The sequence below is a fragment of the Pongo abelii genome, chromosome 3, assembly GCF_028885655.2.
Source record: "Pongo abelii isolate AG06213 chromosome 3, NHGRI_mPonAbe1-v2.0_pri, whole genome shotgun sequence".
Lineage (NCBI taxonomy): Eukaryota > Metazoa > Chordata > Mammalia > Primates > Hominidae > Pongo > Pongo abelii.
The window spans coordinates 139,974,223-139,996,733 of record NC_071988.2 but is presented as its reverse complement, the minus strand read 5'-3'; the positions used below and the strand labels follow the sequence as shown (position 1 = coordinate 139,996,733).

The 22,511-nt window shown below is 34.7% G+C and overlaps 1 protein-coding gene across 1 annotated transcript in view; it reads right to left on the bottom strand.

The window, feature by feature from the left end:
* NDST3 (N-deacetylase and N-sulfotransferase 3) overlaps positions 1-22,511 on the bottom strand; it is a 218,025-nt gene that overhangs the window by 181,141 nt on the left and 14,373 nt on the right. Inside the window, exon 2 of the mRNA XM_024246070.2 lies at positions 15,770-16,903. Coding sequence (XP_024101838.2) covers positions 15,770-16,750 — 981 coding nt within the window. The 5' untranslated portion in view covers positions 16,751-16,903. The remainder of the gene's footprint in view (positions 1-15,769; positions 16,904-22,511) is intronic.

Sequence of the window (22,511 nt, the reverse complement as noted above, 5' to 3'; positions counted from 1 at the left end):
TACTGCATGTTCTCACTTATTAATGGGAGCTAAACAATGAGTACATATGAAAGCAAAGAAGAGGACAACAGCACCTACTTGAGGGTGGAGGGTAGGAGGAGGGTGAGGATCAAAAAACTAACTATTGGGTATTATGCTTATTTCCTGAGTGGTGAAATAATCTGTACACCAAACCCCTGTGACATGCAGTATACCATATAACAAACTTGCACATGTACCCTTGAAGCTGAAATAAAAGTTATAAGAAAATATGAAAGTCAAGATAAGAATGGTTGGGTCAACGATTATAAATCATGCTGCTATAAAGACACATGCACACGTATGTTTATTGCGGCACTATTCACAATAGAAAGACTTGGAACCAACCCAAATGTCCATCAATGATAGACTGGATTAAGAAAATGTGGCACATATACACCATGGAATACTATGCAGCCATAAAAAAGGATAAGTTCATGTCCTTTGTAGGAACATGAATGAAGCTGGAAGCCATCATTCTCAGCAAACTATCGCAAGGACAAAAAAACAAACACCTTATATTCTTACTCATAGGTGGGAATTGAACAATGCGAACACTTGGACACAGGAAGGGGAACATCACACACCGGGGCCTGTCATGAGGTGGGGGGAGTGGGGAGGGATAGCATTAGGAGATATACCTAATGTAAATGACAAGTTAATGGCTGCAGCACACCATCATGGCACATGTCATGTATACATATGTAACAAACCTGCACATTGTGCACATGTACCCTAGAACTTAAAGTATACAAAAAAAAAAAAAAAGAATGTTTGAGGTATACAGAATTGATGGTTGAACACACTGATGACAGATTTGTTAAGAACCACAGGCTGGGAAATTTGTTTCAAATTAAAAGTAAGTTTATGGACTGTATCAAAATAATAGATGGTAGGGAGTAATCATATGAATACCTACAGAATATTTTAAACAAGTTATATACCAGATGGATAATGTTATTCAGGGAAACCAGAGAATCTTGGAATTCTCTGCCTCACCAGAAGTCAGGGAGGCCAACCAGCCTTCTCACACATGCATTCACTGGGGCTGTTATGTAAAGCATACCATGTGGAGGAAGGATGGGAATCCTAATTCTGAGAAGCAGTGTTCTGTTCACCCTATTTCACCATATACTTACTCTGCTCAAGTCAATTGGTGCTGGGTTTTCCTTAGTAATGTTTTAAAGAATTTCACAGAGTTAGAACTGGTCGAGACCTTAGCAATGATTAAATCTAATTGTCTAATCCCAGGAAAAGAAACAAACCCAGATATAAAGATTTATGATTTGTAAAATGCTTTCACACTCATAGGTTCGCTGCATTCTTTTTTCATTGCCATCTTTGCAGGGGAGAAATGAGCTCTGAGAGTACACATTTCAGTAAGTTGCTCACTGCAGGAACACTGTGCCAGGTGCTACAGCCTGGTATCTTTTGAAAGAGGTTGTATCAGCCTTCCCCCTCTATGATATTAATAAAACCTTTTAAACTTAATTTGTAAGAATTAAAACTTTCTGGGAATATAAATACATGAAGGTTAAATAACAACAAAGGAACATGCTGTTCCATTTATGGAGTGTGAAATAAGAGGAAAAATAATAACTGATTGGTCAAAAACAAACACCCCAATGGAAAATGATTGACAAGAAACAATTCTCAAAAGGGAAATACAAATGGGCAATAAACATAAGTGACCATATTAACTCTTTCTTACAAATACAAATAACAATTAAAAAATGAATGAAATTAAAAATTTTACCTATTAGATTTGCAAACATTAAAGATTGACTAAATCTGGTGTGTAGAGAGACTGAGGAGAGAATTGCTTTTTGCTTTTTTCTTTGTACTTTTCTATATTTATTTTCATTACAAAGTGCATGGATTGTTTATATATTTAAAACAATAAAAATTTATTTTCATTTTGGATATTTGGACAAAAAACCCCAAACAGGGCTCACTCTAATTGTAGTTTCTCAAAGGCAAATGTTTAAAGCTTCCCAAGGTAAAATTTCTTCATTCAAAATTACTTCTCTTGCTAACATTTAAAAAAATCACCTAATGGGGTACTCTATCCCACCTATATAATTCAACCTCAGATCTCTTTTGTAATTTCTTTCATATTTCATTAGAAGCACATTCAATTAAACCCGAAGTATAATTAACCTCTCTCTCCTTGTTCCTTCCCCTTTAGGAAAACAATTCCCATTTCCCTATCCTAACTCTTACACCTCCTGATCATAACCTTCTCTGCTGGAATCTTTCTTCTGACTGAACTGATGTACAGGTTCCTGAAAGATCACAGAAGCAATGTACCTTTCATTACTTTGTCAAAATTATCCAGTGTCCTCTTACTAGGCAATACTAACAAGTCATCCACTTCCTGGAATTACTTTCTTCAATCTTCTGTTTCTTGTCCCTTCACGTAAAATCCACTCTATTGATCTCCATAGGCAGTTTCACATGTACACATATTTGCCAAAATATTATCACACTGTCTTGGTATATGGTTCAAAATAACTAAATGTAAGAACTCTTCCAGCATCAGATTAAACTCAGTCACAAAACTATTAATTCTATTGTGACCTCTTTCCATTATATGTATTTGCTTATATATGTAAAATTAAATATTTTTATACAACATGATTTTACCATACTTTCTACAGGGAAAAATAATAGGACCCAGGTCTTCATATTTTACAATAATATCAAATGTAGTCTATTTAAACCCATGTTTCCCCAAATCTGCATTTCTACTACCTGCATTAGAATCATCTAGGTGATCTGGGCCCCTCGCTTCCCTCTGATCTACCAAGACAAAAATCTTTGAGTGTGGAATTGGGGAATCTGCATTTTTAAGCAAACATTTAAAGTGATTTTTCTTGGCTTTTCCGTGGTTTGGAAACTCATGAAAATTGTCTTATATTGATAAGTGATTAAATGCATCTGAACATCACAGAGTAAAAGAATGATTAAGAGGAACCTAGTGATGAATTCTTGGACCATTTCTTTAAAAAAATACAGTAGGACTTTGCTTTCTGTTCATTTACAAGTTAACAGTAGATTCATCACTGGTGCCCAGTAATATCTGTGTTTTAGGGTCATCAACAATAAAAGTATAGGTATACTTGGGTGTGCTGGCATGGGCCTGTGGTTTTAACTACTTGGAAGGCTGAGCTTGAGCCCAGGAGTTCAAGTTCAGCCTGGGCAACATTGTGAGATTCTGCCTCAAAAAAAAAAAAAAAAAAAAAAAAAGATCAGGTATAAGCTGTTGACTATGTCATATGTAAGTGACCAGAAGGATTAGTTTTAATTAAGTAATAACTTTGCTCCTTAGAGACATTCAATTACAACAGAGAAACAATCTGAAATCTGCTGATGGCTTGAAAACAAAGATAATTAATTACTCTCGTAGACTTTCCTTGCTTTTGAGGATGTTGCATTGAAATTGTGTCCATTTCTTTTCTTTTTTTCTTTTTTCTTTTTACTTATTTATTTATTTACTTACTTTAAGTTCCAGGATACATGTGTAGAACGTGCAGGTTTGTTATATAGGTATACGTGTGCCATGGTGGTTTGCTGCACCTATCAATCTGTCACCTAGGTTTTAAGCCCAGCATGCATTAGCTATTTATTTGTCCTGATGCTCTTCCTCCCATCACCCCCGCCCCCCCACACTGACATTGTGTCAATTTCTAAGTACGGAGCAGTGAACATAGGCCCTCCTAGGCCTCTTCAGAGGCTCTGAACTCTTCTGAAGTTTGATGAACAGCCTCTTGCCACTGGCATCCTTAAAGATAGATCCCACTTAGGCAAACATAACTTTTTTGAATACAATGAGCAGCTGTGTCTTCTTTGAGAATGGTGACTGAGTGCTAATTAGTTCCTGCAAAGTGCAAATGACAATGCTATTGGAGATATGCCTCTAGCAGGACAGTCCTAGCAAGAAGGAAAAATGTGTCTTTAGTTTTCCATTGTTCATTTGCCCCTCAGTTAGAGCAATGACAGTGTCCTGTATCACATAAGAAATGACATAGACTGGGAAAGTATTTTCTCTCTTTACTTCCTTTAAATACTTATTGCATTTCTAGAGCAGATTAGCAAATTATGTCGAGATCCATTGAATATTAACCTAACTTACTTTTTTAAAGCAATCACACTAGAGTTAAAATGGGTTTTCATTATAATGTCTTTTTCCTGAAAATATTGTCAAATAATTTTTGTTAAATGTTATACAAAATTTCCTAGAAGTATTTTTCAGCGTATCAGAAATCTGAGTTCGGCAGGATATAACTATTCATTACCCTATTGGCAGCAACTCTAATCTTCATTTTATTGTCAAAACCACTTGAATTCATTTATTCAAGAATATCAAGTAAGTTGTCTTTCTCTGTGAACTCAAATACCTTGTCTCTTAGGATTCTTAGATAAAAATGGCTCTGTTATATGTTGTTCTAGCACTATATATATATAATATATATATAAATATATATAATATATTATGTATAATATATTGTACATATAATATAATATATAAAATATATGTAACATATATTATATATAATATATTATATATAAAATATATATAATATATTCTATATATAAAATATGTATAATATATAATATATATTTTAATCCAAAAGATTAGTGAAGGGCTTATTATTATTATTTTTGAGGATAGATCTTTGTTCAATGCCTCAACAAGTTGGTCTAATTTCTACATGCAATGTTTTTCTTTCCCAGAAATCTGATTCTACTCAGTTTATATAGTCAGAGAAAAGAATAGAGACAAGTAGTTACATAAAATAAAGATGTATGTATGAAGGGGGAAAAAAAGGTACATTACTGCACCAGGCACCAGGATATCAAAGCAGGGGAGATAAAGACAGAAGGGATGAACAGATAAAACACCGTTGTTGTTTTTAGGTTGGGGTAGTTAGAATAGAAATTCCAAAGGGGGAAAGGCCAATACAATAAGAGCACTGAAACTGAGGTAGATGCAGAAATATAAATAAAAGAGAACAAAATAGAAAAATAAAAGTATAATGAAATGGTAACAATGAAAATGGTAAACTGTGCTTAGGTGACTATGTGGTAGTCCTAATCAACTGGCTTTCAAAACAGTCTCTAGTCTCATAATTGATGTACTTCTAGAAACATGATATTAGAAACTCCTAAAGTAGTGAATTGATGATAGTCACACATCTGCTCCAACCAAGCAATCTTTGGAGAGGTACATTTCTTAAGATACCTAAGTGAAGGAAGGGTTACTTGCTCCCCCATGTTAACCTCCTGTGTGTAAGGGATATGAAGCATTTAATAGCACAATAATTTAATTTTCCCTAGTTAACTACTGTCGACTCAGAGATCTAGAGTAATTGTTTGAGCATGTATATGCCATCAAGATTTCATTTCCCAGTGAGGAAAACAGTAGTAATGTAGTAGAGTTTCTTGCGGGAGTTGAGTCGTTGTAAGAATTGTAGCATGATTACCTGAAGAGCATAGCTTGTGGTACACAGAATAATATCTCCTTTACCTCCCCTGCCAAGAAATCCATGTCCTAATCCCTGGAACCTGTGAATGTGAACATTACATGGCAAAAGAGATTTTGCAGATGTGATTAAGTTAAGGACTTTGATATGGGGAGATTATTCTGGATTATCCAGGTGGGCCATACGGGTCCTTAAAAGCAGAGAACCTTTTCCAGTTTGAGAGACATGTAGCTATGAAATAAGGCAAGGAGAGTATTTCTGGCTTTAATGATGAAGGACGGGAACATGAGCCAAGGAATGTGTGCAGAATCTAGAAGATGGAAAAAGCAAGGTGATGGGTTCTCCCCTAGAGCCTCCGGAAAGGAACATAGCCCTGTGGACAACTTGAACTTAGCTCAGTAAGACCCATGTTGGATGTCTGACCTTCAGAAATGCAAAATGACAGATATGGGTTGTTTTAAGACATTAAGTTGGTGGTAATTTGCTTTGGCATTAATAGAAAACCATACATAGCTATTTTAGTAATTGGTGTAACTAATAACTATTAATAATCATGTATAATCATTATAACTATTAATATTAAAATGAGAAAGCATATAATCTTTTAAGATAAAATTCTAATATGTATTTTATAGGTAAATTTTAATTTTAATTTTAAAAATTTCAGTTTATCTAGAAGTTTAATAAGTTGGCTATATTTCTTTGGTTATAAACAGTTTATAAATTATGTCAAGTAGATCTCATGATTTATTTTATATTAACATCATGATTTTAAGATCCATTCTGTATTTCAGTCTCCAGTTTCATTATTCATGGAAACCTATAAAAGTTAAGAATAAAAAAGTGCTTTAGTTACTAATTCATGTTTCCCAGAGACTAAATGACAATATGTCAGAATTTCCTTGACTTTTTCTATTTTGTTTGTGTGCTTTAAAAAAATGTTAGGAATGCCTTCATAAAGCACTTTACAACATCACACAGACTTTAAAATCTGAGTACATATAGATAGAAAAAGTGAAATTATCAGAATTATGGGCAATTTTGGTTCTTTAACTGATTGAGTGCCAGAAGGGCCTGTCAGTATGCTGTCACTATGCCACTCTAATTCATCCAAAACTTATTTCAGCCCAAGACATTTCAAGAAGTGACTAATACTAATTTTTGTTCCAGACTTATCAGTAAATCTAGGGCAAAGCTTCAGATACAACCCATCAAACTATAACAGAATCTGATAGGATGTAATTTACCGTAAAGTAGAGCTTGGTAGGAAGAAATTTTTATGGACACCACCTAACACCAGTTGTGTTAAGCTCACAACTGTGAAGCACATGAGGTGGAAAAGCTCAGATTTTGGAGCCAGGTAGATCTGCATTTTGTATTCTAGGAATGCTGCTTACTAGTTGTAAGATCTTGGGCAAGTTAGTCATAATCTATCAGCCTCAGTTTCTTTATGTAAAATGATGCTGCTTATAATCTTTGTTTTATAGGATTTCTATGATAATTAAATGATGAAGCAAAGCACTTAAAACAACGTATGTACTCAGTAAGTGTTACCTATTTTGAGAGTAACTTACTGCAGTTTGTACAAGTTTAAACCACCAGCATAGAGATACAAAAATGATTTTTTACATGCTGATTTATTTTCTAGAAACATGGAATGTTAAAAGAAATAAATTCTCTTAACCAAGAGAAGGACATAATCCAGTAACTGGCAAATAGTACAATTTTCTCCAAGGTTTTTGATTTCCTTTATCAAAAATGTGTTTCATTATTCATCAGCATATCCTTTGAAATCTTATGACATTATTTTAACAGAGTAAATGTGTGTAATTTTCTTAATATCTCTAGAACCTAAATCTCTGTTCTGAATTTGCCTCCTGTATTCTTCTGCTACTACAGTGTGTAGAACTCATCATTGTCTGGTTGAGCTTTGGTACCATCTATGACAGCCTTCTTGTATCATGCATGAGCTGGATTCATTGCACCAGACCTTTTTTTTTTTTTTTTTAAACGGAGTTTCGCTCTTGTTGCCGGGGCTGGAGTGCAATGGTGAGATCTCAGCTCACCGCAACCTCCACCTCCCGGGTTCAAGCTATTTTCCTGCCTCAGCCTCTGGAGTAGCTGGGACTGCAGGAGTGTGCCACCACTCCTGGCTCATTTTGTATTTTTAGTAGAGATGGGGTTTCTCCATGTTGGTCAAGCTGGTCTTGAACTCCCGACCTCAGGTGATCTGAACACCTCGGCCTCCCAAAGTGCTGGGATTACAGGCATGAGCCACTGTGCCCAGACTGCATCAGACCTTTAAAAAATGTAATCAGTCACCAAATATCCTGTTTACATATTCATGTGTTCAGTAACAGCATTTTGCTTTCTTTAAATAATTTATAACTCATTCTTTTAGAATGTCATTGCATAACAAATCACTCCTTAATAGTAGAGAAGCATTCCATTTCACAATGTAACAACAAATTTAATACAATATATTAAAAGTAAATAGATTATGAATATGAAATGGTTTTTCCCTTTGCTAATCTATTTTATGATTTTCCCCATGTTAAATTATAAAATTATTTCCTTAAAATAACTGTATAGTTGTATAGTTGCTAGCACACTATGGCTATTTGAATGTGATAATAATATTGACAGTAATTTATTTTCCTGTGTATTTTTAATATGATCACATTATATCAAATGTAGAAATAAGTATTCCACCAAACAGAGAGAGAGTGAGGGAGAGGGAGGGAGAGAAGAATGGTCTCAAATTGCCTAATATTGTGACAATCATAAAACTATTAGGGACCAGTGGAACTGGACATTCTATTACCAAAAATGTTTAGGTGACTTCCAGGGAGGATCAGTCTTCCCAGCGTGAGCAGCAATGGATATATATGAGGGAACTGTTAACTAGGCATTGTGAACTCAACCAAACTATCTTTTAAGGATGAGGGAAAATAAAGACATTTACAATGCATAAAATCTGAGATGGTTTACCATGAATAGATTCTCACTGAAGGAAGTCTTTAAAATAAAGTTTAGTCTAAAGCTGCCTCCTTACATAATTTCAGTTCAGCCTAAAGGTTTTTCTGTACATCGTGAGCTATAACAAGTGGAGGTGTAAACAGACCGTAGTCTACACTTGTGCCAATCACTGTGTTTTGGCCAGTCAGTTGTGTTCAAATTATGTTCAAATAAGGCAAACACTAACCTGTAACCAATCCAGCTGTTTCTGTCCTCACTTCTGTTTTCTGTATGTCACTTTCCTTTTTCTGTCCATAAATCTTCCTAACCATGTGGCTGCGCTGGAGTCTCTGAACCTACTCTGGCTCGGGAGGCTGCCTGATTCATGAATTGTTCATTGCTCAGTTAACCTCCTTTAAATTTAATTCAGCTGATGTTTTTCTTTTATCATGTCTAAAGGATATACTTCAGAAAGAATAAAATTCATTCATTCAACAAATATATACTGAGCCAGGCACATTTCTCTGTGCTGGAGATACATCAGTGAACAAAATAGATGAAAAAAATCTTGCCCTAATAAAGCTTACATTTTAATAGTCCAAATAACAAAGTAGTGGCAAAAACCACAATTATTTTTGCACCAACCTAATAAATTAGTAAAGTACATGGTATGTCTGGTAGCATGCTGTGAAGCCTTTAACAACTGGGTCTCTGTGAATAAAAAGCCCAGATTTGTCGCATTTGTCCATTTTTATGGTGTAAATACGCCTTCCATAAAGCTAGGAAGAGATGCACAAAATTGACCTTATAAGCCAATGTGAGCCAGTTTTAGCACATCATTGGTGATCATAAGTGCCGGAACAAAACACCCTCAGGGAAAGATGGGAGATTTAGAGGTTGCAACTTCAAAGAGAATGGTCAGAGAAGACTTCACTGAGAAAGTAACATTTGAGTAAAGACCTAAAGGAAGCAAAGAAGAGAGCCATGCACCAATCTGGGGGAAGGACACTTTAGGGAGAAAGAACAGCAAGTGCAAAATTCTGAAACAGGAGTGAGGAACAGCAAGGATACTAGAGAGGCTGCAGTAGAGTGAGTGAGGGAAAAGGAGCTGGGCGTATAGCAGAGATAAAGACACTGGAAGTTGCTGGAGGGTTTTGAGGAGAGGGGGTCATGATCAAAATTATGTGTCAATGGCATGACTCTGTCTGCTCTTTACAAAAAGGGGTAAGGTTTAGAAGCTGAGAATCACATCAGATGAGAAAAGGTGAACGGTTGGCAAAGATAACAGTAGAAATCTGGCAAATCTAATAAAATTTTGATGGTAGTAAAAACAACAGTGCCTAATATCTGGGGTTAAACAACAACATTAACGTCTAGTACAAGAATAACCCAACTGCCAAAGGAGAGAGAGCATTATTGGAGATAAAGAACTTTGTACCTTTTGACTGAGGTATGAAGATATTGGCATTTGTTTAGTGCATATGTTTAAATTTTTGGAGAAACTACTAAAAAAAAAAAGAGATAAAATACATTCATTTAAACCAGAAATGGATAGAAAAAAGAAAAAAACTGACAATTCAAATGAAGGTAAAAAGGAAGAGAGAGAAAGAAGAAAAGAAATATAACAAGTGGGGCAAATATAAAGCACAAAATAAAGTAGCTGAAATAAATCCATATACATGGATAATCCAATTAACTATATGTAGATTGATCTTGTTAATTAAAAGACAAATTGACAGAGTAGACAAAAAGCAAAGTTCACCTAGGAGCTGTTTTCAAAGCTAATTTACAGTGCAAAGGCAGGAGAGAGATTAAAAATATATAAAAAAGGGGTAAGATATATTTCTCAAATAGTAATCAAAAGAAAGCTGGTATAGCTATATTAGCATTAAGCAAAACAAAGGCAAAACAACATTAATAAAGTTAAAAGATAACATAGAATGAAAAAACATTATATTAAAATACAATTTCAAAATATGTGCACTTAACATAGCTTCAAAATATACAAGGTAATAATTTTCAGAACAAGGAAATATTTACAGTCAACCATCAGAGTTGGAAAATTAAACATAACTCTTTTAATAGCATCAGGGATACCATTCCATTCCCTCACCCCCCAAAAAGAATACAGTAAGAGGACAGATTTGAAAAATGTAGTTAACAAGGTTGTGTTGATATACCTTGATTAGAGAATATATGTTCCTGTCAAGTACATGAAGCATACTGTATCCAGTTATAATGTAAATCTAGCAAATTTGAAGTATTGGTATCAAGCAGATACATGCTTCTATGGCATAATACAATTAAATGAATATCAGTAAATAAGAGATAAGAAACATCAGATATAATGGAAAGGAACTCAAGAAATGAGTTTAGGAGAAAAATGACAAAACATTAATACTATGTACAGTGTACAGATCTTGACGTTCATACAGAGCACATGAATAGTGAACTGTCTGGAGAAATTTTTGCTACCCTTTTATGTGTACTTATGACAGAATAATTCATTTCAGTTGTATTTTCCTCCTCCTCCCAATATTTGGTATGTTGTTATTTTTTAGTGATTTTATGAAGCCTCTGGCTTCCCCTTAGCTGGGGTGGTGAATATTAGTGGTGAAGTCAAGCAGCACAAAGCGCACTTTTACATTCCAATTAGAGCTTCCCACAGTCAGCCCCAAGCAAGGCTGAAAAGTCAGCCGAGTTTGTCTTCTGAGCTTGATACCTCTTATTTTTCAGTTTTCTGGCTTCCCAATTCTATTTTCAGCACTTTCTTTTCTCTAGGTACTCTTGGATCTTCCATTACAGAGGAAAATAATGATATAGCCACTCATGACATTGTATTAAAAATTTAAGAACTTCCCTTTCTTCTGGGGCCACTTAAAAAATGTAGATTTTTAAAGGGCTAATCCACAAATAGACAAGTTATGGTATATTGAAATGTAAGAAAATAGTGAGAAAGGTCTGGGGTAGTTAAAAAAGGAAAGTGGCTGTTGAGTACCTCCAGAAAGAAGTACAAGGTGCTCCAGGAGGAGCCACAGTTACCTCTTCAGTAAGCTCAGATGTGACTGGGTGGGTTCTTCATTTTCTGAAGAATGTTAGGAATTTTCTCAAAGTTCGAAAGGAATGTGTATCTATTACGGAAATAGAAGAGAGAGAGGAAGGGAGAGATGCAGGAGGGAGTGATATGTAACCTCTTTCATGCGTTGAGGGTATTCAATTGCAAGGAGTTCAGTAAAACCCTGAAAGACCACCTTTTCCAGAATCTTCTCATTCGACTTCTCAGATGTCTTGGGAGATAAATGTTATATGAAATGGTAGGTCTAAAGGTATAATGGATCTTACAACAGGAGTGAGTTAATGCGCCTAAAAGATCATATGGGTTGTTAGTGTTCACTGGGTCATGAAGTGCTTTCATGTAAACTAAAATGCTTTAATGGTAGAAGCTTTTTTTAATTGTAGAAACATCACTTTCTCTCTCCCAAAACCCTTAGTCGGGAAGTTTGAGGGTAGGTTGTAGATCACAAGAAACTTGAAATTTTGAACATCACTAAAACTCATCCAATAGTCCAATGGAACACGTTTGCATGCATACGTGCACACACACACACATACACACACACACACACCTTTTCCTGACTTCAATTTCACTGAAATTTGTCCTGCCTTTTTAAAGGAATATTTGAATTATCTAAACAATTTTCTTCTTTGGTTCTTTACAGGCTATGGCTTGTAGCTTGCATATTCCTAGACAAATGAAGACCCCAACTTAGGTCTGTTTCTTTTTTTTTGTCTTTTTGTGGCACAAAGAATGAAACACTTTGTGCCATGTTGCAGTTTCTTCTGTGGCTTTGAGGCTCTTTAAAATATACTCATATTATTCAACATCTAGGTGGGTAAAGCTGATATTGCATTGCTATTCAAATCTTCCCATTAAATAAGGAGCACATTTTCTGTTCCACATAAGAAAAAAAAATAACATCCATGCAGTGATTAGTTTGCTAGTTAAAATTTATGTCTTGCACTCTCCTTCCAATTTTGTACATAACAGTTTATGTAACTTTTGATTTTCTCACATTCTTTTAAATTTTCCCAATACTTCAAATAGGGAAAATATAATATTTGCTCATAAGTGGTAATAATTAAATAAAATAATTGATTTAAACATTTATACTAATTATATACTCTTAATCACAAAATTTATGATTTTTTTTAGACCTCATGATTTTTGATTGTTTCTTCCTTTATCTGATTTAGTTAGGTCACCCTATATAACTCTTGGACTCTACGTTTTAGCAACAAGTACTCTCAGTCCTGGACAAACCAGGACAGTTGGTCTTCCTAGAACCAGTCTACCCTCTAGCTACTGTATAATTTCTCTTTTTTCCTTCATACAAAAATTTCTCCACTGAGTGCTCTACACTCTCTTTCTTCACATCTTGACCCCCTTAGTTAACTCCTGACTCCAACTCACTGCAAATGGGCTTCGGTCTCTATCATTCCATTCACATAGATTATGCAAGAGTCCCCAGTGATCTTTGTCTTTTCCCAAAGGAGACTCTCCAGTCCTTACCCCAGTGGACCCTGTGATTGGGTTTTATACTGCTGATCGCACTTTTTCTGAAGCTATAGCATCTCAGCTTCCTGTCTCTGACTGTTCTTTTAAACTCTTATTCAAGGGATATTTCCCTCTACTTGTCTTCTAAATGATGATTTTCCTCAATATTCTACATTCGATCATCTTCTCTTATCACTCTATAAATTTTTTCCCTGGCTGAGCTCACACACTTTCATGCGGTGAATGATTCCCTATAGGATGATGAATTTGAAATCTATATTTCCTACCCTTTTCCTGTGAGGCAACTACCTGTGAAATGCCTCTGCGTCCCACATGCACTTTAATAAAACTGAAATTTTTATTATGACCTTTATTGATCTTCACTATGATCCTCTTACTTATTATTGTTGACATCATCAACAATTATCCACCTACACTAAAAATCCTAATGTCATCCTTATATTCTCTTTCATGACGAATTCTAATGTCATGATTATATTCTCTTTCATCTCCATTCAGCCAATTACTAAGTTGTTCAATTTTACTTCCTAAATAGATCTTAATTTGGTCCTTCCTTCTCCATTCTTACTCCAATTTCCTGATTTCAAGAAATTGCTGTCTTTGTCTGAATTACTGCTACATCTTTCCAAATCATCACATCAATCTAGTCTTGCCTTCGAACTCTGTCCTACATACTTAATAGTTACAGGTACACAGTACACACTGTAGTGTTTCCCACAACATAATTTATATGAAACTCTGTGGATATGTTTGCTATTATGCTTACCATGTTGCAAGCTATTTACCTATTTATCGCCCCCACTTTATCTTTGTATCCCTAAAGCTTGCCTCTATGCCTGGAATGGGATATAGCCATATGAAGAACTGAACGGATAGATGCTCAGCACAATGTGCTTTCCTATGACTCTACTCTCCCCTGCCCCTCTTCTATGGAATGGACTACAGTTCAAGATTCTATCTGTAAGTTCCAAAAAGTGCTTCACATGTAGTACACACTTAATAACTAGTTACAGAATGAATACATGAATGACTGTTTATACTCTCAGGGCAACTGACTGCAGTAAATTAGTGTTTTGAGACACAATCACAGATGCAATTTAGAAGTAATTTAAAAACCCAGATTATTCGAAACATATTTTTTAAAAAAGCATTTAGGTAGTTTAGAAAATATATTTCTATCTAAATATGAGCAGTTCATAAAGTGGACTTGCCAAATTTTTCTTTAATGTATTCAATAAGCCTCTAATTTTTCATACCCCTGAAAACTGGCTTAACTTCTGGAGCACAAACGGCATTTTGTATTTTGTATAATATTAGGGGAAATGGGGGGCTACATACAAAACTCAGGGATTTATTTACCATATTTTAAAATTCCATAACAATATATATTTGACAGTTTCAAACAATTTCACTTCAGAAATATATTCATATTGAAAACACTTCTCACCAAAATCATTTGAAATGGAAAAAAATGGAAGAATCATGTATTGCTTGTAACCTTCAAACACCTAATAAATGCTTAAATTACCAGCTTGGTTTTAATTTAGCTATATTTTCAAAAGTAAGTACAAAGACTTAATGGAAACTTAAATACAGCTTCTTTATTAATTAATTTCTGTTTAGCTAAAAGGAAGAGACTAAAATAGTGCCAAGAATATGGAAGTTATTTATCTTTTCAGTCTTCACACTCTCTTACAGTAACATTTAATGGTCCTTCTGGTATTTCTTAGCCCACTTAACTAGTGTGATGAACATTACTATTATTTGCCAGATGCTTAGTGACTAGAGAAAAGAACAAAGTTTTCAAGATGTATTTTTTGCTATCTGATTTGGTTCTAGATATTCTACCAAAAGGTCAAAGCTGTAGAATAAAAACTATGTATCAAAACTCTCACTTTTATGAGAAATCAATATGTAGTATAACAGAGATAGAATCCTATGACATTTCGAATGGGAAACTAAGACAAATGTAGATAACTTTAATTTTAAAATTTTTTAATAGTGAACAATCAGCTGTTTATATAACACAATCAACTCATAATAATGACAAACTATTTCAAATAATTGTTTTTTTGTTTAAGGGCAGCAGTTTTACACAATAAGAAATGTAATACAATTTAAATTCAGCATGATTGGCTTCATATATGTGTCAGAAGTGTTCACTGAAATCAAGTTAAATCCTCATGTTTATATGTGAATAAATATGCTTGTACAGTCATTGATCTTCATATTTAGTAGTACTGATTTTCAGTTTCAGAAAAATATAAGAGAAAATGCACTGCATATTTGACTTCCAAAAGTATCTGAACTTGCTACCATGAGATCTATAATTCTTGAAATTTGTGGAAATATTTATTATCATTAAGACAAATTCACTTTAATTTCATATTTAAATGAGCTAAGTCTGAGATTAGTAATAGTTTTTTTAGAGGTAGATAGTTTCTGGAAAGTAATTAAACAAAATGACTTCTACTCTAGTTGTAAATACATGTAGAAAACCATTTCAGGATCCTGCCACACTCAATCTTTTAGTAAAATCTTTATTTTTCTTGATTCAGATAGAAATATATAATCTTCTTAGTTGATTTAGGGTGAGTGATAATCCTAGATTGCCCAGACTTTCCCAATAAATCCCATGTCCTGGGTAACCCAGTTGTAGTACAAACTGGGATGGTTGTATCCCTGCTGGGAGATGAACTGAACTTTGAAACTTGAGAAAATAGAGCCTTACCTTTACATCATTGGTGTTCATTCTTGTTCCCTCTTTTCCCACAAATATATCATCAATATCCACAAGAATGTACCTGTCCAAGGACAATGTCAGCCTCTTCCCTGATAAGAAGGAGATGGCATCTATGAAGATGAGCTTGTGCAGCCAAAAGTTCAAGTTGTTGCCAAACAGAACCCTTTGAATTCCATCATGAAGCCCCAGGTCATGTATGATAGTGGCATAAAAAGCACCTTTAGAGATGGAAGGAGAAAGGTTTTCTGGGGTCTTTACTTTGGCAAATATTACTGGTTGATAGGCTGAATGATTAATCTGAAAAACTGTCCAGTCAGTTCCAGGTAAAGAACCTTTTTCAAGCTTGGAAGATTTGGTCACACGAAGCAATGGAGAATGAGGATTAATACAACAATCTTTTACTGCAAGATTTCCATATATGGAAAAAGGGAAACCTTTTAACTGAAAGCTCTGTACATTCTTCTCACTAGTTTTGTGGAATCCAATGACACCCACACCGTATTCTACACAGTATTTATCTAGAAGGCTTCGATTCCAGGAGTCCATATTTATATACTTTAAAATATTCTCATAAATAATGAGAATGTATTTGCCTTTCATTTTGTCTATAAGCGCTGGGAGGTCTCCCTTTCCAGGGGCAATTTCAATGTGATACTGGAATCTACTTGATTCTAGAATCATAATGATGTCTTGACCAAGAGATGAGTACTGGCTCTCTACAAATACTAGGACTGTGGGGTCTGTCCTTGAGGCATCAAAAAGCTTCATTGCTTTCACTTCCATTAGCCGATATGGTAGGTGTTGGAGGTCGCCACAGTCAACTTCTGAAGCCGTCTCAGAGAGTTCATTTTCCTGTTTGTAGCCACTGTACAGGTAGTAAGCAGAAATGATAATGCTCACCATACAAAAAGTGGCAAGCAGAATGACTGTTCTTTGAAAGTGTCTGTGAAGCTTCATGATAAAACTCATGTTGTAGGTACTTTCCCCAACTATGCCAATAGAAGCACCATAAAAAGTTAAAAGAAAAGATGGTGTTCCAGCTACTTTTCCAATCTCAGTCAAGAGTTTATGTCACCATTGCAGCTCATTTGTATCACTTGATCAGGACTCACAGAAAATAGTCTGAAAAATAGAAAAGAATATAAAACAGTCAGTTTGCAGCATTAAAATAAGCAAGTTTTTATCTTGTTGACTAGCGTAAGTGGCAGAGTATTTGGCAGATGAACTGGTGTATAGTAAATTCGAAGCCCTCCCTTTTCTTCTCCCAGATCCGTGTGAGGACATGGGACTGATAGAAAGAGGAAAAGGGGTCCATTGAGCCCTTTATCCCTAGTACAAAAAAGACTTTGGGCTAACAGAAAATTTCATGATATTCACTGTGCTTTGCATCAAACTCTATAGATACTATATAACAAAGACCACAGAGAGGTCACCTAAGTCATACACTGCCATTTCTTGCCATCTGGCTATACATTATGTAACACATACTCAAGCTGTTTGTTTTTAATTACAGGTACTGAATGTTTATGCCATAATTAAAACATGTTTTTTTCTTTTCTGCAAAGTCGATGGCATAGTCAATTTTATCATTGTATACACATTTTATATTCATTAGAGAAACAACCTTATGATAATTGCTCTCATTAAAATAACCCTTTCAAAATGCATATATGGTCCCACAATGCAATTAATTATTTTAGAACTGCATATTTTCATAGTTGCATTTTCCAAAAATCAAAACAGTCATGTGGTAAGATGAACATGAGGAATAAAATACTTCCCAGGGTTTCTGCAAATCTGGTATGAGACCATTGGGAATCATATACTCTTGGAGAAGAGCAAATTTACCTACTGATTCACTTTCTATACCATTCTATTTCCACTTTTTGAGAAGGAGTTTAGTAATTATGTGAAAAACTACTCCAAAAATGTTTTTAAAAATGTAATGAAAACAACTGAGACTTCATGAAACACTTTCTTGTGCAATAATTTGAAATCCCTTTTAAGTCTTAGTAACCTTTGAAAATTTGGTAACTTTGAAAAATAATAAGAAAGAAACATGAGTGCTTCTTTTTTATTTGGGTGTTCTACATTTATTAGGATTACACTTCCTCTGGTATCACAGCACACTGATACAGATTTACTGTTAAGAGTATTTTGAGTGCATGAAGGTTAAGCAAACTATGTATATATCTGTCCACTGAACAATATTTTTTCTCAGATAGTTGAACTAATGGGAAACAAACACATATTTCCTGGCTAGTCAAATCCAAAATAATGTATAGCCATGCTTGGATTTACCTGGGCACCTAAGGAATTCTTTTCCTTTTAAAAAAATTCAACTGTTATTTTAGAGGGTACACATGCAGGTTTACTACCTGGGGATACTGTGGGATGCTGACATTTACGGTATGGATCCCGTCACCCAGGCAGTAAGCACAGTACCCAATAGGTAGTTTTTCCACCATGTATGTCCCCTTTCCTTCTTCCTCCCTCTAATAGTCCACAGTGTCTATTGTTCTTGTGTATATGTCCATGTGTGCTCAGTGTTTAGCTCCCACTTATAAGTGAGAACATGTGGTATTTAGTTGTCTGTTCCTGAGTTAATTCGTTTAGGATTATGTCCTCCAGTTGTATCCATGTTACTACAAAAGACATGACTTCATTCTTTTTTATGGCCACATAGTATTCCATGGTGTATTTGTACCACATTTTCTTTATCCAATTCACTCTTGATTGGCATCTAGTTTGATTGTTTATCTTACTATTTTGAATAGTCCTGTGATAAACATACAAGTGTATGCATCTTTTTAGTAGAATGATTTATTTTCCTTTGGGTATATACCCAGTAACGGAATCTGTGGTCAAGTGATAGCTCTGTTTTAAGTTCTTTCAGAAATCTCCAAACTTCTTTCCATAGTGGCTGAATTTGTTTACATTCGCACCAACAGTGTATAAGCATTCCCTTTTCTATGCAGCTTCACCAGCATCTGTTATCTTTTAACTTCTTACTAATTGCCATTCTGACTGGTGTAGATGATATCTCACTGTGGTGTTGATTTGCATTTCTCTGATGATTAGTGATGATTAACATTTTTTCATGTTTGTTGGCTACTTGTATGTCTTCTTTTAATAAAGAGACTATTTTGGCAGGATATTTAGCATTTTCTAGGTATAGAATCATATCATCAGCAAAGAGAGATAATTTGACTTCTTTTTCTATTTAGATGCCTTATTTCTTTCTCTTGCCTGATTGCTTCTTTGAAGAAACATCTGCTCATGTCCTTTGCCTGTTTTTAAAGGGGGTTGGTTGTTTCTTTCTTATTGATTTAAGTTTCTTGTAGACTCCGGATATTAGACCTTTGTTGGATGCGTACTTTGTGAATATTTTCTCCTGTTCTGTAGGTTGTCTGTTTACTCTGCTGATAGTTTCTTCTGCTGTTCAGAAGCTCTTTAGTTTAATTAGGTCCTACTAGTCAACTTTTGTTTTCATTGCAATTGCTTTTGGGGACTTAGCCAAAAATTCTTTGCCAAGGCTGATATCATAAACAGTATTTCTAAGATTTACTTCTAAAATTTTTATAGTTTGATGTCCTGCATTTGAATTAACTTGCTTACTTAATTTGCTTAGGATTTCAGCCTAGGCAAATTACCTTGAGTTAATTTTTGTACATGGTAAAAGGTAAGGGTCCAGTTTCATTCTTCTGCATATGGCTAGCCATTTATCCCAGCACCATTTACTGAATAGGGAGTGCTTTACTTATGCTTGCTTTTGTTTGCCTTGCCAAAGATCAGATGATTGTAGGTGTGTGGCTTTATTTCTGAGTTTTCTATTGTGTTCCACTGGTCTGTGTGTCTGCTTTTGTACCAGTACCACGCTGTTTGGGTTACTGTAGCTTTGTAGTATAGTTTGAAGTCAGGTAGTCTGATGCTTCTGGCTTTGTTCTTTTTGCTTAGAATTGCTTTGGCTATTCGGGCTCTTTTTTGGTTCCACGTGAATTTTAGAACAGTTTTTTGTATTTATTTAAAAATAGCATTTGTAATATGATAGGAGTAGTGTTGAATCTGTAAATTGCTTTAAGCAGCATGGCCATTTTAATGATACTGATTCTTCTAATCCATGAGCATGAAAAGTATTTTCATTTATTTGTATTGTCTTTGATTTATTTCATCAGTGTTTTTTAGTTCTCCTTGTACAGATCTTTTACCTCCTTGGCTAGCTGTATTGTTAGATATTTCATTTTATTTGTGGCTATTGTACATGGGATTGTATTCTTCATTGGACTCTCAGCTTTAACATTATTGATATATGTATAGGGACACTACTGATTTTTGTATATTGATTTTGTATCCTGAAACTTTCCTGAAGTCATTTATCAGTTCTAGGGACCTTTTGGCAGAATCTTTAGCATTTTCTAGGTATAGAATCATATCACCAGCAAAGAGAGATAGTTTGACTTCTTTTTCTATTTGGATGCTTTATTTCTTTCTCTTGTCTGATTGCTCTGGCTAGGACTTCCAGTGTTATAGGAGTGGTGAGGGTGGGCATCCTCATCTGATTCCAGTTCTCAAGAGTAGTGGTTCCAGCTTTTGCTTGTTCAGTATGACATTGGCTGTGAGTTTGTCATAGATGTCTCTTATTATTTTAAGATATGTTCCTTTAACGCCTAGACTGCATGAAGGTATGTTGGATTTTATTGAAAGCTTTTCTGCATCTATTGAGATGATCATATGGTTTTGCTTTTAATTCTGTTTATGTGGTAAATGACATTTACTGACTTGCATATGTTGAAACAGCCTTGCATCCTAGAAATAAAGCTGACCTGACTGTGGCAATATTAAATTTTTGATATGCTGCTGGATTTGGTTTGCTAGTATTTTGTTGAGAATTTCTGCATCTATGTTCATCAGAGATATTGGCCCGAGTTTTTTTTCTTCATCATGTCTCTGCCAGATTTTGGTATCAGGCTGATGCTTGCTTCACAGAATGAGTGAGGAAGAAGCCCTTTCTCCTCAATTTTTTGGAATAATTTCAGTAGGATTGGTACCAGTTCATTTTAGTATGTCTGGTACAATTCGGCTGTGAATCCATCTGCTCCAGTGCTTTATCTGGTGGGTAGGGTTTTTTTTTTTTTTAAATTACTGATTCAATTTCAGAGCTCGATATTGGTCTTTTCAGAGTTTCAATCTCTTAATGATTCAGTTTTGGGAGATTGTGTTTCCTGGAATTTATCCATTTCCTCTAGATTTTCTAATTCATGTGAGTAGAGATATTCGTAGTATCTTTAAGGATATTTCTATTTCTGTGGGATTAGTTGTAATGTTATCTTTGTCATTTTTGGTTGTTCTTTTTTGGATATTCTCTTTATTTTTCTGTTATTCTAGCTAGTGGTCTATCAGTCTTGTTTATTTTTTTCTAAGAACCAACTCTTGGTTTCATTGGTCTTTTATATGGATTTTGGCATCTCAATTTCATTTAATTCTTCTTTAATATTAGTTATTTATTTTTTTCTGCCAGCTGTGGGGGTATGTTTATTCCTTTATTTTAGTTCCTTTAGGTACAAAGGTAGATTGTTAATTTGAGATCTTTCTAACTTCTTGATGAAGGCATTTAATGCTATGATCTTTCTTCTTTACACTAACTTAGCTGCATCCCAGAGATTTTGCTAAGTTGTGTCCCTGCCTTCATTAATTTCAAAGAATTTTTTGATTTCTGCCTAAATTTTGATATTCACCAAGGTGTTATTCAGGAGCAAGTTGTTTAATTTCCATATAATTGTGTAGTTTTGAGAGACCTTCTTGATATTGATTTTTTTAATTGCACTGAGGTTGGTGAATGTTCTTGGTATGATTTCAGTTTTTTAAAATTTATTGAGACTTGCTTCATGAACAAACATGTGGTCAATCTTAGAATATGTTTTATGTGCAGATGAAAAATATGTGCATTTTGTGGTTGTTGGGTGGACTAGTTCTGTAGATATCTATTAGATCTGGTTGGTCAGGTGTCAAGTTTAAGTCCGGAGTTTATTAGTTTTCTGCCTTGAGTATCTGTCTAACATTGTGAGTGGGGTGTTGACATCTCCCATTATTATTGTATAGTTGTCTAAGTTTTGTTGTAGGTGAAGAAGAACTTGTTTCATGAATCTAGATGCTCCAATGTTGGGTGTATATATATTTAGGATAGTTAAGTCTTGTTGTCAGATTGTATTCTTTATTATTATGTATTGCCCTTCTTTGTCTTTTTAAATTTTTATTGGTTTGAAGTTTGTTTTATCTAATATAAGAATAGCCACTCCTGATCTTTGTATATTTTCCATTTGTATGGTAGATCTTTCTCCATCCTTTTACTTTGCACCTGTGGGTACTATTACATGTGAAATTGGTCTCATGAAGACAGCAGATGGTTGGGTCTTGTCTTTTCATCTAGCTTGCCACTCTGTGTCTTTTAAGTGGGGCATTTAGCTCATTTACATTCAGGATTAGTATGGATCTGTGAGATTTTGGTCCTGTCATCATGTTGTTAGCTAGTTGTTATGAAGACTTGATTGTCTAGGTGGATTACTGTGCCTGCAGGCTATGTGCTTAAGTGTGTTTTTGGGATAGCAGGTGTTGCTTTTCAATTCCATGTTCAGCACTCCCTAAGAACCTCTTGTAAGGCTGGTCTAGTTGAAATGAATTCATTCAGCATTTGCTTGCCTGAGAAGGATTTTATATCTGTTTCTCCTAAGAA